Source organism: Castanea sativa, chromosome 11, assembly GCF_040712315.1.
Source record: "Castanea sativa cultivar Marrone di Chiusa Pesio chromosome 11, ASM4071231v1".
In the NCBI taxonomy this organism is placed as follows: Eukaryota; Viridiplantae; Streptophyta; class Magnoliopsida; order Fagales; family Fagaceae; genus Castanea; species Castanea sativa.
This window is the reverse complement of record NC_134023.1, coordinates 56,895,640-56,913,337: the sequence shown is the minus strand read 5'-3', so window position 1 is coordinate 56,913,337 and position 17,698 is coordinate 56,895,640. Positions and strand designations below refer to the sequence as shown.

Genomic DNA, 17,698 nt, shown 5'->3' with positions numbered 1-17,698 from the left:
TTTGAACCTGCCACGTTGGACTTCCAACCATTCTCCACTACAACAGAGCACCTCTCATCTCTGACGATGGGCTGGTGTTAAGGGTGGCTTGGGGTTGGGCTTGTGGAGGTAAGTTAGGCTGGGATGGACTAATACAAGATGTGGGTGGGTTAAAAGTGAGTAGGTCCATTGAAGGCCCAGCTTTGATTTGGATAGGGGTTAGAAGGATAAGATTTCGTGTGATTGATGACAAGGCTAGACTATCTGGGTCCACATGAATATCTGGTGCCACCTGTAAGGGAGCCAGCTCAGTAGTATTGATGGTATTTTATTCCATAGTACTATCTGCAATTTTAGGAATCATGGATTGGTCAGGAAGTACGGGGGTGGTGCAAGGATGATACTTATGGGAACATGTATGGCTAGATGTACCTCGTCCAGTTGTGATGGCTCTGCTGGTGAGGGGCAATGGCGGAGGCACCTACTCCACAACTGAGGCCGGCGTGGGGGATTGAGATAAAGGATGGAGATGAAGTAGCCTTGGAGGGGTTTCATCGCTTTCAGCTCTAAGCCAAGGTCCAACAGCGTTGAACATAATACCCGCGTGGTTATGGAGTTGAAAGAGCTCACCTTTACAAAATTTTTCTGAATGGCCGATTACTCCGCAATGAAAACAAATTTCAGAGAGTTTCTCATAACGTAGACATATCCATAGGTCGTCATTGTTTGTCCTTAGGAGGAAGAAGCCTGGGAGGAAAGGGGAGTCGATTGGTTTGTCGACTCTAATGCGGATGAACTTCTTCCACGCTCCTCCTCCGTCTCCAATGAAATCGACTTTGATGACGCTTCCTATCAAAAGCCTATTTTCCTTAGATTAGCTTCTGATAGCCACAGGGAAGGAAGCCCATGAACTTGGACCCAAAACGTAGATATGGAGAAATCGACCTCCTTCCAAGGAAGCTTAGGGCTTCATTTCTTGAGAATGAGATGGCCGCCGCGAATAAACCAAGGTCTTTTGTGAAATACCTTAAAAAGATCCACCTCGTGCTGAAATGAGAACAAGAAGGTATTTGTGTCTAGTCACTTAAGTTCCATAGGAAAGGTTGGTTTCCAAGCTTTAAAGGTGATGTCTTTAATAGCAGAAATGGCAATGGGTTTAGAGGAGATGAGTTTGGTCAGGAGAAAGTGGTTTGTCGAGGTGGAGATCTCTTGGTTTAAAGGGAGCTCTAGCCTGATCTCTAGACAAGAAAAGTTTTTGTTCGATCTACAAGGTCAGATACTTCCATGGTGACTACTATAAGAACGAGGAGGATAAGATAGGTGGGGGAAGAGATTGGGAGATAGGAATAAAGCTGGGTCGGTGAGTAGAGAATGGGTTTGGAGGGGTCAAAAAAAGGTTAAAATGAGACTAAGCTCAGGTAAAGGGAAAGGGATGAGTACCACAGAGAGTACGGAGGGAAAATTATGTTGCCCACCTATACCTTGGTGGTTAGTTAGGTCAACAATCTTCTTGGTAGACCTAATAATTTCTCCTAATTTGGAATAACATGCTCATCTTTCTTAAAATGTATACTATTTAAGTTGACCTTTCCTAAATGATTGAATTTTTTTTTTTTAATCTACAATGCCCATATATATAATATTTTTTATAATTTTATAATTTTTGTTAACTTTTTATAATGTTGTCATATAATATTTTAAAAACCATTTTTTCACATTTTTATTTTAATATATTTCTTAATATGGTTTTTTGACTTATGAATAGTCCTAAAATAACTCATTATCTTTTTGGATAAAGCACTCTTCTAACATTAAACAAATTCTCAAATTTAAATTTCTATTTATTAATACTTATTAATTAAACATGTAACATATAGAACTATCTTTGCCAAATTTTCTCATGCATTGTATGCATTAACAACTATTATAGTATATGATAAAGGGGAAAAACACTTCCTCCCCTTTATCTATGGAGTAGTTCACAATCCCTCCCTTAACCATTCAAAATAAGCAAATACCGTATTCCTATTAGTTAAACTATCAACATGTAATGAAATATTTGTATCTTGGGATATTCCACAACATAATTACTAAAATACCCTTGAGGAAGAATTGCAAATGACACAAAAGTTAACGGGAAAAGTGCAAATTACCCAATAAATAAACAAAGAAAAGTGTAATTTACACTATTTTTAATATGTGAAAATACTATAAGGATTTTTAAAAAACTTCTTATGTTTATACTCTTCCCTAGAATCTTGCCATATCATATTTTCTTTAAATGATATAATAAATGATTTCATAATCTAACACAATCATAATAAAAACCTTTCAATAAGTATCATAATTATAGTATTTCAAACCTATCCATGATAATCACTCATTGTCATCAGATCAAGACATCAATTATTTTTTGGTGTAAGAAAAGATTGAACCTCAAATCTTTTATTTGGCAACAATAGACTTTACTAGTTGAGTTAATTGGAATCCACTATGGTTTTAAATGTTGAGTTAATAGTATTATTGTTAACTAGTTAGTCACTCATGCTCCTTACCTTCCTTTAAAAAAAAGTTTGTAACTCGTGAAATATTCATAAAAGTTCAAAAAAATATAAAATTTTTAAGTTTTAATTTTTTTTAAATATGAAAGATTGAAAGTTGTTAATTATGATACATATTAATAGGTGTTTATTATGATTTTGTTTGTTAATGAAGTAATTTATTATATCATTTAAAGAAAATATGATGGGGCAAGATTCTAATGGAGGATGTATATATAGGAACTTTGATAAGAAATCCTTATAGTATTTAAGCATGTTAAAAATAGAATAAATTGCACTTTCCCCCTTAAATCTATTGAGTCATTAGCACTTTTCCCTTTCTTAACTATTAGGTTATTTGTAATTGACAAATGTATTTTAGTATTTTTGTAGTAAAATATCTTAAGAATCAATATATTTATCATTTATGTGTTAATAGTACTCAAATAAAGGTAGTGGATATTACCACCGCACACCTTTGGTGCGATGGTCACTCCACAAGTATAAATACTTGTGGATACTTGTAGTGCGTGGGGGGGCAAGGTCCGGGATTCAAGTCTCCAAAAGTGAACTCCACACACATATACACTTAGATTATGTTAGAGTAGAATTTTTATCCTGTGTAAAAAATAAAAATAAAAAGATCAGGGATATTTAACTATTTTGAAAATTTTGAGAGGTATATCGCTTGATTTTATAGTTTAGAAAAGCAATTGTGAACCATCCATAAATAAAGGGGAAAAGTATTTTTCCCCCTTATAATAAAAGGTTGGATCTAAAAGTTGTGGTTCAGTCAAGTACTATCTCTTAACTATGCAAGTGGTTAACTATCCTTGCATTAAGCAGCTACCATTTACTAAAGATTTTAGTCAACCATTTACCTAAGAGTTTAGTCAAAAACATAATTTTCTTATTGTTTGGGGTAGTTTCAAATTACACCATAAATGTGAAAAAGTTTTAAGTAAAACTATGAACTTTCAAAATCATTTAAATTAATGTCCTTAGTTAATTGTAATTAATCAAAACTAACAAAAATATTGACATAATTTGGAGGAATAATAATAATAATAATAATAATCAATGTGAAATTATAAGACTTTTGATATACAATATGAAAATATAAAATTATATATGTTCATAATTCATTTAGTTATTATCACTCACAAGTAATAATTAAAACCATGGACATTTTAAACTATTTCAACTCACACCGTGAATAGGTTTTTCTGAAGTTATTAATAAATAATTATAAACTAAATTATTTAAACATTATTCTAACTTTGAGATACACACACACACACACACACACACACACATATATATATATATATATATATATATATATATATGTGGGGCTGGGTTCAAATTACACCTGGTGTAACTTTATGTAATAATACACCACTTAATTTTTTTTAATTGGATATGAATTTTGACAAATTTATTATTAGATTACATTATTTTCGTATATTCTCTATGCTTGCAAAATTTCAAGGTAATCAAAGATTAATAACTATGTCATTAATCAATTGTTCAAATTTCAATTTTTTATAATTTAAAATAATGCATAAAATATGAGTTTTATGGATTAAATGGTAAATAACATTTAATTGACATGAAAATTGGCATGGGTATTCAGAACATCATGTAATTCACTGGTGGGATTTCAAAATATGAATTTTATAACAAGTAATTAGGTGGTTTAATATTGCTTAAAGTTACACCAGGTGTAATTTAAACCTAACCCATATGTCTATATATATATATAAAAGGACGTGTTGTAAGACCCATATTTTACCATTTCAATTCTAGTATGCTATATCATCTTATCACATATTTAAGAATAAGCATATCCACACTCAATCAATTCTGATACTCATATATAAATCTATCCAAATTTGAGAGTTTATTGAAATGTTATTTAGGAATTGTAGGATATATAAAATTTTAAGTAAAATGTTGATGTGACAATCTCTTATTGGATGGTGTAAAACATGAGTTTTACACCCTATAATATATATATATATATATATAGATGAGTTCAAGTTACCCTTTTTTTAAACATTTGAATTTAAGTAGATCTAACAATTAAAAAAAGACCTCATTATTCCAAATATTCCTATTAGAATCTCATTAATTACCCTCATTTATTACATTTTAAACCTATCTCTAAATCCAAAAACGTTTGACATCTGACTCTCTCTCTCTCCTCCACCATTGTTCCACCTCTACAGGTTGCCAGCAGAAGAAAAAAAAAAAAGAAGAAGAAGAAGCCGAACACTAACAATAGCGGTTTGTGAGTGCTCTGTTTCTATTTTTCCTTTCTTTTCTGGTTTGTGAGTTGTCTGTTTATGTTTCTTTTCTGGTTTCTGGTTTGACTCTCTCTCTCTCTACGTTTCTTTTCTTTAGTGACTACTCAAATGCTGAGTGGCGTATAGAAAATTAAATGGTGATGATAGCTATTAATATAAAGGCTACGGGCATGTTCATTTGAACTAGTTGATATTGACATTGAGTTTCAAGACTTGTCAAACCAGAAAAGAAACGTAGAGAGAGAGAGAGAGAGAGAGAGTCAAACCAGAAAAGAAACACAAACAGAGAACTCACATCCAGTCTTTTCAGGCTGGAATTCATCAAGCTAATCCGTGATCTTTGGTACCCGAACATTTGCTTATAGGAGACAAGTTGTTAAAACTACAAGTGTAGCTCTAATTAATTCTTTAGTCAACTGAAGACAATTACAAAAATTTGATTTTTTTTTTGTTACCACCCTAAAATGATCCCAAAAAATTACATTATTTGATTTGTATGAAAAATCATTAATATTTAGTAGATATAATGGTTCTAGTTATAGTGACAACTTGGTGGCAGAGAAAATGGTGGGGTGGTGGTGACGATCTCAATGGTAGTGACTATGGGGGTGCTAGTTGATTGGGGATAAATAGAGGTAGCAGTGGTGGAACACATAAATAGAGTAGATTGACCGAGTAGGAGTACAAAGAAATGACCAAAAAAAAAAAACAATTTTAGTCTCTTTTGAGTTATTTTCCATTGACCCGAATTTCCAACTACAATAGACATTGAAAAATATGGAAAATCCTTCTCTCTCTCTCTTGTTTCTTCTCTCCTAAACAATCGAAATATTAATTTTTTTTTTACCAAAATTTGAAAGTATCAAGTACAATCAAACTAATTATCCTAAATAACTTCTCAACTGGATAAGATTTTGGTTTCCCCAAAGAATCTTTTATAGTATGCATCTTGAACAATCATGCCAGTATTACAATGATTCCAAACCTTTAAAAGTGTTTTAAGCACAAACAAGCTAATTATCATTAATGATTTCACACTTGGATAAGACCTTTTTCAAAGATCTTTTATATGGTATGAGCAGCTTGGAAGATCATGCGAGTTGCAAAATCGATGAACCTTCTAAACGTGCAAGTTTTATTGATTATGTGTAGCTGCTTAATTGTAAATTTGTAGGTTGGTTTTAATTCTTAAAAGAGATGCATATTTACTGTACCTGCTGTACATTACATTTAAGTGGAAAGGAGTCATGCTTTTCATAGTAGGATAATAAGACCTTTTTTTCAAAGAATCAATTATAGTATGCAGATTGGAAGATCATGTAAGTTACAAAATTGAGGAACCTTCTAAATGTGCAAGTTTTATTGAATCTGATTAGTTGCCTGTAAATTTGTAGGTTGGTTTTAATTCTCTTTTTTTTTTCAATGGTTTCAAGCTTCTAGAATTAAATGAGTAATATAATAATAAATTAATAATGTAAATTTAAAATATTGATTTTTATGTAAGGTAAAGTAGTCTTAATTTTTTTTTTGAGAGTTTCAATTTTTTTTTTCAAATTTAATATATATATATATATATATATATATATATATATATATATATATATATATATATATATCCTTCTGAGTTCACAAAACCATGTACACTTGCTATTTTTGCACAATAGTATTGTGACTTGCAAGTGTTCGCATGTCGGGTTTGTGTCATGTTGAATTATGAGTATTCAACTATATAAGTTGACTCAAACCCGACTTGTTTAGTAAACATGTTAATAATTCTCAATCTTAACATGACCTATTTATTAAATAAGTCGACTCGACATATTTGACCCGTTTTATTTATTTATTTATTTTGATACAAGATAGAATTTCTACTTTAGCCTAATTTAAGTGTATATGTGTGTGGAGACTTGAACCCTAGCCCTTGCCCTTGCCCTTGCCCCCCATACTCTACAAATACTTATACTTATAGAGTGACCATCGCACCAAGGGTATGCGGTGGTGATCCGTTTTAATTAACAAGTTATGTGAAGGTCAATACAAATAATCCATGTATAACTTGTTAGATTAATAGGTCATACTTGACTTGAATAACCTATTATCAATTCCCATATAACTAAAATTAAGATATAATTACAATCATAAATATAGTAATAAACATATAATTATAACCATAAATTAAGCAATAATAACAACAACTAATACCTTTATAAACTAAATGAGTAAAACAAGTTCTTATATTAAACACAAACACAACATGTTTATTAAACGGGTCAGCTATGTCAATTTGAATATATCTGATCCAAACCCGTTTAACCTTAATTTATAACCTGTTTATAAATGAGTTAGCTGTTTCGGATTTTGCCACCCCTACTTACGACCACACTTTGGTTTCTTAACTAGGAATAACATCGCAATATAATTATAAATTCATTTAAGAAAATTAATGGCTGTGTTAAAATTTATTTTGAATCATGCCTAAAAGAAGGAGAATATACATTAAAGCATAGCAGTTAATGGGTGTTTTAAGTGTCATATATATGATTAATTATGAACCATTTAAAAAGGTTTAAATAGACTTTTAAACAGTATATTGGGGCTTGCAAAAGTTTAGGCAAAAATGAATGCATGTCCAAAATAATTATTTTACTTTAAACAGATAGATACCATGTTCTTCCTCTTCTTTATTTTTATGTATACAGTTTCCAACTTTGGTTCCTTGTTAAAAACTACATTATAAGTTGATGCACTCATTGCCACCATATATATTAGACTCTTTATGGAAGTTTGACTAATTGAGTATATAACGTGTTCACCGATGTACTTCAAATTTCCAAATGGTAAGCCTTGCCAAATCCTCATCATTTTACCAGATAAGTTCAATCTTTTTGCTAATATAATGCATGTGATAAATGTACAAAGGGATTTCTTTCCATAAATAAAGGATATTGCATTAACTCAAACCCTTAATAAAAACAGGATCAATCTCTCTCAAGTCTCTCACAACCCCTTTACTACTTTCTTGCCATGGAAGCACAAGCACATGGTAATTCTCTTCATCAGCCTTGTGCCTCTGAGGCCTCTAGCATCTCAGCCACTTCTGAAGGTCCTCCTCCTCCTTCACTCAAAAAAGAATTAGGAGTTGATGAGTCCAATAAGGTCATGATCATGAAAATGAAAGAAAAAGTTTCCAAACATGTTTCTGATCATGCTGATCAGCCTGCACCCTCTTTGGGATCATCGAGTTCTCGTGTCTTACTCGATTTGAAGCTTTCAAACGATGATTCGAGTCGTGGGACATCGAAGGTAGAACTCAACCTTATCAATTCCATGAATTCTAGCTCTTCTCAGGTCCCAAACGAGCCTGTATCCGATGAAAACACCCAAGAAAAACAACCAGGGAATAGGGTTTTCACATGCAACTTTTGCAATAGAAATTTCTATTCGTCACAAGCCTTAGGTGGTCATCAAAACGCACACAAACAAGAGCGTGCATTGGCTAAACGACGTCAAGGTATGGAGATGGGTGCTTTTGGACATCCTCATCATTTTCCTTACTATCCATATTCAAACCTTTCCACACACCCTCTGTATGGATCTTTAAATAGATCATTGTTATCATCATCATCATCATCATCATCACCTCTTGGTGTTAGAATGGAGTCTATGATTCATAAGCCTTCTTTTCCTTGGTCCTCTTCACCCGGGTATCGATTTGGTCACGCTGGTTGGTCTAGGCAGGCCTTATTGGATCCACAACCAAACATAAATAGGTTAAGGATGGAAGGGTTTCAGGCACATAATGGTGGTTTTGGACTTGCTGGTGGGAATTCTAGTCCTGCTATAAAACTTGAGGAGATTAACACTAATGCACTTCGCAATCTTGGTGGATCTTCTACAATTAACACATCAAAAATTGACATCAGGCCAACTATTACCGGTGATTATCTTCCCCGGGAGGGTCCTCCCAAAAATGGTGCTCCTGGACTTGATTTGTCACTGAAGCTTTAGATATTGTTCTACTTTAGGGTTATAATTAATACTATTACATGTTATGATGTTTTGTTCATTTTTAGGTGTTCTTGTTTGAGAACTTTTGTGTATTTAGGTGTTCTAGTTTAGGGTTATAATAATAAAATCATGGTTTGATTTTGGATTGTAATTTAGTTTCTGCACTTACCCTTCTTTTGGAATTGATGCATATGATGGTCTTGGTATGAAAGTTTTTATTTTAATGTGCACGTATGAAAAACCACGTTTAGAAGCATATATGCTTGTAAACGTGGTTTTTCAAATTGATGGTTCGAGATAATTACAATATATCTCTCTTGATTGATTATAGAGTGATTCTATTGCTAATTTATTTTTTTGAGGTAATTTATGGACAATAATTCTTTTCTTTTTAATATTTATTTAGGAATACTTAATAACTTAAACATTGGCCATTTAAATTTTCAAAAAATATAACATTTTAAATTAAATCAGCCTAAAACGTAAAAGAGTTGGTTTAGTGGTTCCTGAAATTTTATATATCCATAAGTTTTTGAGTTTCTCATAATTCCCTCACAGAGCAAGAAAAAGAAAATAAAAATATCCCAAGTGCACATTTGAGTTAATGGCATTGGAATTACGTTCGGTTTTTGAAAAGGAAAAAATAAGGTTTTTTTTGGTCAAAGAAAAAATAAGATTAATTTAGTGATCCTAATTCCTAACCAAACAAAGACCAATATATAATATTATTATAATTATCAAAAAGTATTATGTTCACAATATTTTTATCACAATTTTTAATTGATAAGTTGCATGTTATTAACTTTAATTTGAACCAACTATTGAAATTAATTTTTTATCTATCAATAGCAGCTCAATACAATCTGTCACTTAAGATTTGTTGTGAAAGTGTTTATAAACATAACATTTCTTTTAATTAACGCTCTAGCATGCCATTGAAGAAGACAAGAAGTGATTACTATTGAGTTTCAAAATAATTTGAATAAATTTTATAGTAATAATTACTTTGAATTGAATTGTCCATTTTTCACTTAATATGTCCGTTATTAGGGAGAAATTATTAAATTTACTGGGAAGATTGCTGAAGTGGGCACAACTTTTATCATAATAATCAAATATTCAAATTTGCTTGCCTTGATCACGATGCAAGCAATCACCTTAAAATCTTCTGAGCATGTGCTCTATTAAAGATAGAGACGCATAGAGAGCACGTTGGATCAATTAAACCACATTATGGTAATTTGAATATCTTGAATTAACATAATATGTTTTTTTCTTTTTTGAAACAAATACACGCACAAGTTTCTAAATAAAAAATCATACACACAAGGGAAAGGGAATATAGTTCTAACATAAAGGAATACCACAAATTCCCCTTAAAACCATGGTAACTTTTGGGGGATAATATGAAAAGTTATATACACACAATATGTTATTTAATGAAGATCACAATGGTATGATCACAAACTGAAAATATAATAAATTCTATGTAATTTATTTAGTTCACAAAAGATGGATTACCTAAATTAATTTTGTTTTTGAAAAAGGATTACCTTAATGAATTATTGTCATCATAACTAAGATTTTTGTAGTTCAATTGGTACTTTATGATATTTTCAAATGTAAATGTCGAGGATTATATATAATCTCTTTTTCCTACTGTAACTATCAAATTATAAATAATAAATAAAACATTATCACCATAAGATTTTTTTAAAAAAGTATAAACCATAATACTTCTTCAATAGAAATTTATTTATTTATTAATTATTCCACAAATAATTTTTACTCAAAATGAGATGGGAAAATGTCATTCAAACCCGCGGTACTTTTCTTCTTTTTATTTTGGGGTTGGGGGGGGGGGGGGGGGTGAAGAGAACCAAGGATGAAGGATCCATAATTAAAAACAGTCTTATGTTCTATTCCTTTCTTTTTCCCCCTTCAATCAAGGGTTTAATTTAATGGAGATTACATTGGTATGAGTTGGAAAATTTTCAAAATACTAGTAACTGCCAGGCCATTAAGACAATCAACAATTGTGAAATGGTATTATTACTCAATAATTACAACAATATTAGGGGAGAATTATTTGAACCTTGACATTCTTAATAAAGGAGAATAGAAATTGACATTAAGTTGTAAAATTCTTGACAAAAATAATTCAGGTTTGAATGAAAGACATCTTTTACATTTTTGGATACACATAATTACTTTCAATGAAATTTAGTAGTTCATAGGTACTTAAGAGTAAACTATGATTGTTATCAAAAAAAGAAAAAAGAAAAGAGTAAACTATGATTTGGTGATATCAATCTCAAGATTGAAAAGCATTATTTTTTTTTTTGAAGGCGAAAAGCATTATTTTTTTTTTAGACACTTTCGTCACTGTTTTTATTGGTCCACATCGTATACATAAATCAAAAAATAGTAATGATATTTTTTGTGATGTCCCATGTGGTCATGTATGTGGTTTGAATCTCATCTCCCCCTTTCTTATTATTTGCCTAAAAAAATTGACAATGTTTGACATATTCTACTTTTTGTATGAATTTTTAGAGGTAAAAAAAAGTAAAATTTTTGCTTGTATTTTTGAACAGGTGTGACATTGAATGTATGATGTATCAGCAAAAAATTAAGCCCTTATTTATTATTAATTCATTTTTAAAAAAGCTTTAAATTTATGCTATTAATGTAATTAATTCTCTCTCTCTCTTATAAGGTATCCTAATTCTATTGGATATTTAAATTATTCTAAAAAATTGCCAAATTATGAAAATATGTGGTACTCTATTAATCTTAATGGAGTATTACTTATCTGTCAATACTTAAGAGTTAAGAGTACTCTTGTACCTTAGTTGAATAGTTTAATCTCATTTATGAAATGAACCAAGAATCTCCCTTCCCTATTTATAAAAAAATCAATTATTAAAGAAAAATGGAATCACAACCCCCACCTCTTTGAGAAGGGAATATCCTCTTATCTTAGATATGAAATATTATATGCTTATATAAATATATAAATTAGATGGTTGGTTGGTATTGGCTTAATTGCATTAAGGGACATAATGACTTAAATTTCTAAAACAGTAGAATTTTAATCAGAGTAGTATTTTAAAAGATTTTAAAACTTTGGTAATAGTTAGAGAAAATATGTTCATTATTTAAATCTACTCTATATTTTTTGGATGCAAAATTATTAAATCAAGTTTTTATATTTAGTTTTATTAATAACTTTTTTTACAATTGATATCAGTCCACTTAATCATCTTATGATATAATCAATCTTAGGTAGGATTTCAACAAACATAATTTATTAAAGACAATATTGCAGTTTCACTTAATAATATAATATACCGTGTGCAATAATGATTTACAAAAATAAAAGCCTTATTAGGGAAATTAATTGTCAATGAATAATTTTTTATGGGATTTTCAATAATTATTTGGTACACACTTATAACATTTTTTTGTTATAATTGTTTAAAGTTTCAATTAGGTTGGATTTACAATGGCTCAATATATATCTTAAGAGCCTTCTTCAACGAGGGTGAAAGAATATAAAATCCACTTATAGTTTTTCCTTTTAAAAAAAAAATTCAATTATCATCCTATAGAGATGTTAAAGAAATTTAGAGGGCTTTTTCCTCTCTATGTTGGAGTGCCTTAGGTACTTTAAAAATTATTGAGACATAAAGGGCCTTAGGCCTAGGTCTAGAACTGACGTCCTCTTGATGCAACCACAATATATAAGATACAACTTTGAGTACAAATATAATATATGATAAGATTGATTTGGAGATAAGCTTATCTATAATATGTAATTTTTATTGTAAATGTTTTTGTGATAATAACTAAATGTTTGGTTATTATATAATTTTTCTGTTTTTAAGTATACTAGAGTTCTTATAGTTTCATGTTGAATGATTTTTTGTAATGTTTTAAGTTTGAACGACAAGTTATATATGTTGTTATTAAAAAAAAAATCACAATTCTTAAAAATAAAAATAAAAATACAATTGATGCAAGTTTTTGTTTGTTAATTATAGTTTTGGGACAAAATTTAGTTATAAAATTGGTTGTAACTTATGGCTACAAACTCACTCAATAAAATAAATATTACAACATATTTTGAAAATATAACTGTTGAATTGCATGTTCTTTATGTTCTTAATACACATATTAAATTTTGTGTTAATCGGATATTATTTACTATATGATCTATAAGCTTATATTTTGTGCATAATTTTAAATTACAAAAACTTGCAATTTAAAAAATTTATTGATGACACAGCTATTGATCTTTAATTTTTCTTGAAATTTTGCAAGTATGAAGAATATAAGAAGAAGATGTAATCCAATAGTAGATTTGTTAAAATTCACTTCCAATAAAAAGATATTAAATAAGTTTGCAGCTTAAGACTACAACTAATTTTGTAGCTAAACTTTGTCCATAGTTTTGATAAATAGGATAACATTTCAAACTTATAACGTCCGTTTCATAATAATTTCTCTTCATCACTAGACTAAGACACTAATTGATTTTTGGTTACCGGAGATTGAATCATAAATCTCTTATTGATTATAGTTAATATAGAGGCTATAGATTAAAATGATTTAAAAATTTATGATTTATCCAAAATCTTTTTAAAATATAAGGTTCAATATGAAACCATTCTAAATTATGAAGGAATCGTATAATTTTATAAAGTCTAAAATAAAAGGATAGACACTTGGTATTTGTTTGGCATCAATTTATTTGGCTTTTTCTTCTAAAAAAAACTTATTTGGCTTTTTGTTGATTAATTTTTATAAAATTTAACTTATTTTAAAATATGAGGAAAATTTTGAGATTTTAAAAAACTGTACAAAAACAAAATTAGTTAAAAATTAAGTGAAAAAACTGATGGCAAACATACATTCGATACAAAGTTTGGGCTCACTGATTATATAGAAAAGATTAACATTTGGTGCAATCACAATTTTTAGAACCCAATTTTTATAATGTAGTATAAGATATATGATTTTCCTAGCTACACAAGTATATTTTGCTTTGTTCTTAATACTAGCTTGTATGATACAATTGGATCCCTGGTAATTGAAGTATTCTTTAGTATGTAGTAACTAATATATATATTGCATAGATGCAATAATATGGTGTCCACTCCATTATGATTACTCTTTATTATAGGCAAAGAGTAAACAAATATAAGTGAGAGAGTAATACCCCACTCCATCAATAGAAAACACACAAATCCTGTAATATAAAAGAACAAACTTCAAATCAAACCACTAATTAACTCCTGCTCAAGCTTTCTTATTAAGATTTAAGAAATATGGTGGATTTGGGCATGTTGTGTTGGCCTTGATTACGGGACATTATTGGGTATTTCGGAAGTATACTCCCTCCCCTCTTACATAGAGATAAGTCCCGCTTACTATGGGGCCCATCTCTATATGAGACAGAGGGAGTATATTTCCAGAATACTTAATGAATTTCCTGGTCTTTTGGATGGGTTTTAAGCTGTGGATGCGACATATGAGGATTTAGTTAGAGGGTCATGATGATTGAAGGGTCTTTAAATTGAAACAATTTGGTAGGTCAGTTTATGTGGATTTTAATGAATTGGTGTACTTGAATTTGGTTTTTCTTATTAATTTTGTATTTTTTCTAAAATTATTTTCACATTTCATTCTTATTTTGTATTATTTCACAACAAACCATATTGTTTTTTTTATATAGAAAAAAACTAACTGTTAAACATACACACACTTAATTACACTCTTTCACCAAGCCAAGGGCGGTGCTAGGGTTTAGTTGTGTGAGTGTCGTGTTGTAGCTAAATTGTAGGACAGCTGGGCCTCCAGAAGATAGAGAGAGAGAGAAAAGAGAGAGAAGATACAAGAAAGGATAGTAAGGATAATTGTTATTATTCTCATTGGTCAATTGTGTTTCCAATTCCACCCTTTATACAATCTGTAACTAACTTCCTAATTAACCCTTCCATTCTAACTTTACTAACTAACCCTTGCAACCCGTACTTATTGTTTACACAGTTGGCTAATTATCAACTAACTCTAATACAACAATAGCTATAATAGCCCTCACATGAATGAACTAATGAACCAATCAATTCAATGAACTAACTAATACACACAATCCTAACAATTTCCCCTCCCTTAGAGCACCTTGCCTGCAAGGTGTGGGAATTTCTGCTGAAGATCATATAAATTCTCTCTGGTGGCATCCTCTTTGCTCTCACCTTGCCACTAGACCAACACCTGAGTAATTACTCTGTTCCTCTACTAATGTGATCTGTCAGCCAAAATAGACACGAGTTCAGGGGAGAGGACCAAATCAGCAGACACAACTGGTAGTGTAGACCTAGGCTGCACACGTTGGCCCACTTTAGCTTTGAGATTAGACACATGAAAAACAGGATGAATGAGGGAACCAGCTGGCAAATCTAGCTTGTAAGAAACCTACCCAATCTTCTGTAAAATCTAAAATGGGCCATAGAACCAAGGAGCTAACTTCCCTAGCTTTTGATGATGCACAAAAGCTTGTTTGTAGGGTTGCAATCTGAGATAAACCCAATCCCCTACATTAAATGACTTGTCCACCCTCTTCTTATCAGCATACCATTTCATCATTTCTTAAGTAGCAATGAGGTTGTGTTTGAGCGAAGTTAAGAGCTACTGCCTATCCTTCAACAACAAGTCCACAGCCCCTACCTGAGTGATGCTAGACACATAATCCATAACTCTCGGTGGAGAATATCCATATAGAGCCTCAAATGGAGTTAGTTTAATGGATGTATGAAAGTTAGTGTTAAACCAAAACTCAGCCAATGGAAGCCACTCCACCCAAGATTGAGGCTTGTCAGCTGCAAAAGCCCTTAAGTAATGTTCCAAACTTTTATTTACAACCTCAGTTTGGCCATCAGATTGGGGATGGTAGGCAGAAGACATAGCTAATGTAACCCCTTGCAATCTCAACAATTCTGACCAAAATTTAGATGTAAAAACAGGATCCCTATCATTAACAATGGATGAAGGCATGCCATGCAATTTGAAAACATAATGCATATAAAGACTAGCTACCTTGGCAGCAGTGTAAGGGTGAGAAAGAGGGATAAAATGAGCATACTTAGTTAACCTATCTACCACCACAAACACCACAGTCTTCATTTGGGACTTAGGCAGCCCTTTAACAAAATCCATACTTACATTTGTCCAAGACTTTTATGGAATGGATAAAGGTTGTAGCAACCCAACAGGATAACAAGTCTCATTCTTAAGTGTCTGACACACATCACACTCCTTAATGTATTATTTCGAGTCTCTTCCCATACCAGACTAATAGAAATCCTTCTTAAGCCTGTGAAAGGTCTTCAAATAGCCTGAATGACCCCACAAAGGACCATCATGCACTTGCTGCAACACCTTGGTCTTTAGATCACCATTGAATTGGCCCAAATACAACCTGCCTTTAAAAAACAACAAATCATTACAAAGGGTAAATCCCTTTGGAGCAACCTGGCTAGACTGAATAGCTTGAACAATATTCTGGACAGTAGGATCAGATGCATAACTAGACTTAAGATCAGCAAACCAGGTTGGAGTAGGAAAAGAAATCATGCACAAGGTACCCACAATAGAAGTAGAAGGTTCTATGGAAGCTCCAGGTAGATTTTCATCCCTTCTAGAGAGAGCATCAACCACCACATTCTCCTTACCATGTTTGTACTCCACAATAAAAACATAAGCAAGTAGTTTAGTAATCCATTTCTGCTGTGCAGGAGTACCCACTCTCTGTTCAAGTAAGTATTTCAAACTTTGATGATCAATTTTTGTCACAAATGGCCTCCCAAGTAGATAAGGTCTCCACTTCTTCACAGCAACCATCAAAGCTAACAACTCCTTTTCATAAGTGGAGAGAGTAAAAGTCTTACCCTTCAATGCTTGACTATGGAAGGCAATATGTCTTTGAGATTGCATCAAAACAGCCCCTAACCCCAAACCTAAACATCACACTCCACAGTAAAAGGTTTGGTAAAATCTGGTAAGACCAACACAGGTGGGTTGGACATGGCATCCTTGAGTAGCTGAAATGCTTGAAAAGCAAGAAAAAGAATCTTTTTTCAGCAAAGCAGTCAAAGGAGCTGCCATATGACCATACCCTTTCACAAACTTCCTATAATACCCTATGAGACCCAAGAATCCTCTCAATGCTTTAACATCCTTAGGAACAGGCCACTGCTGCATGGCAATAATCTTCCTAGGGTTTGTCTTCACTCCTTCCCCTTGAAATAAGATGCCTTAAGTACTCCACCTCCTTACAAACAAACACACATTTAGACTTCTTGGCATACGGTTGGTGTTTAACTAAAGCCTCCAATACCAATCTAAGATGACAAATATGATCATCCAAGGTCTTACTATACACAAGGATATCATCAAAGAAAACAAGAGCAAACTTCCTTAATAATGGCCTAAAAACAGTATTCATCAAAGATTGGAAGGCGGAAGAAGCATTGGTTAAGCCAAAAGGCATCACCAAAAACGCATAATGACCTTCATGTGTACGAAATGCAGTTTTAGGAATATCTTGCTCCTTCATCCTAATCTGGTGATATCTAGACCTCAAATCCAATTTGGAAAATACAAAAGCTCCAAACAATTCATCCAACAATTCATCAATTACAGGAATAAGGTATTTATCCTTTATGGTTTCTTGATTTAAAGCCCTATAATCTATACACATCCTCCATGAACTATCAGCTTTCCTCACCAAAAGAACAGGAGAAGCAAAAGGACTACAACTATCTCTAATGAAACCAACAGATAATAACTCCTTCACAA

The 17,698-nt window shown here is 31.7% G+C and overlaps 1 protein-coding gene across 1 annotated transcript; it reads left to right on the top strand.

Moving 5' to 3' along the window:
• Positions 1 to 7,852: 7,852 nt before the first annotated feature.
• On the top strand, positions 7,853 to 8,836 carry LOC142616772 (zinc finger protein 1-like). Its single transcript, XM_075789555.1, has one exon. The coding sequence runs from the start codon at positions 7,853 to 7,855 to the stop codon at positions 8,834 to 8,836; it is 984 nt and encodes a 327-aa protein (XP_075645670.1).
• Positions 8,837 to 17,698: the final 8,862 nt, after the last annotated feature.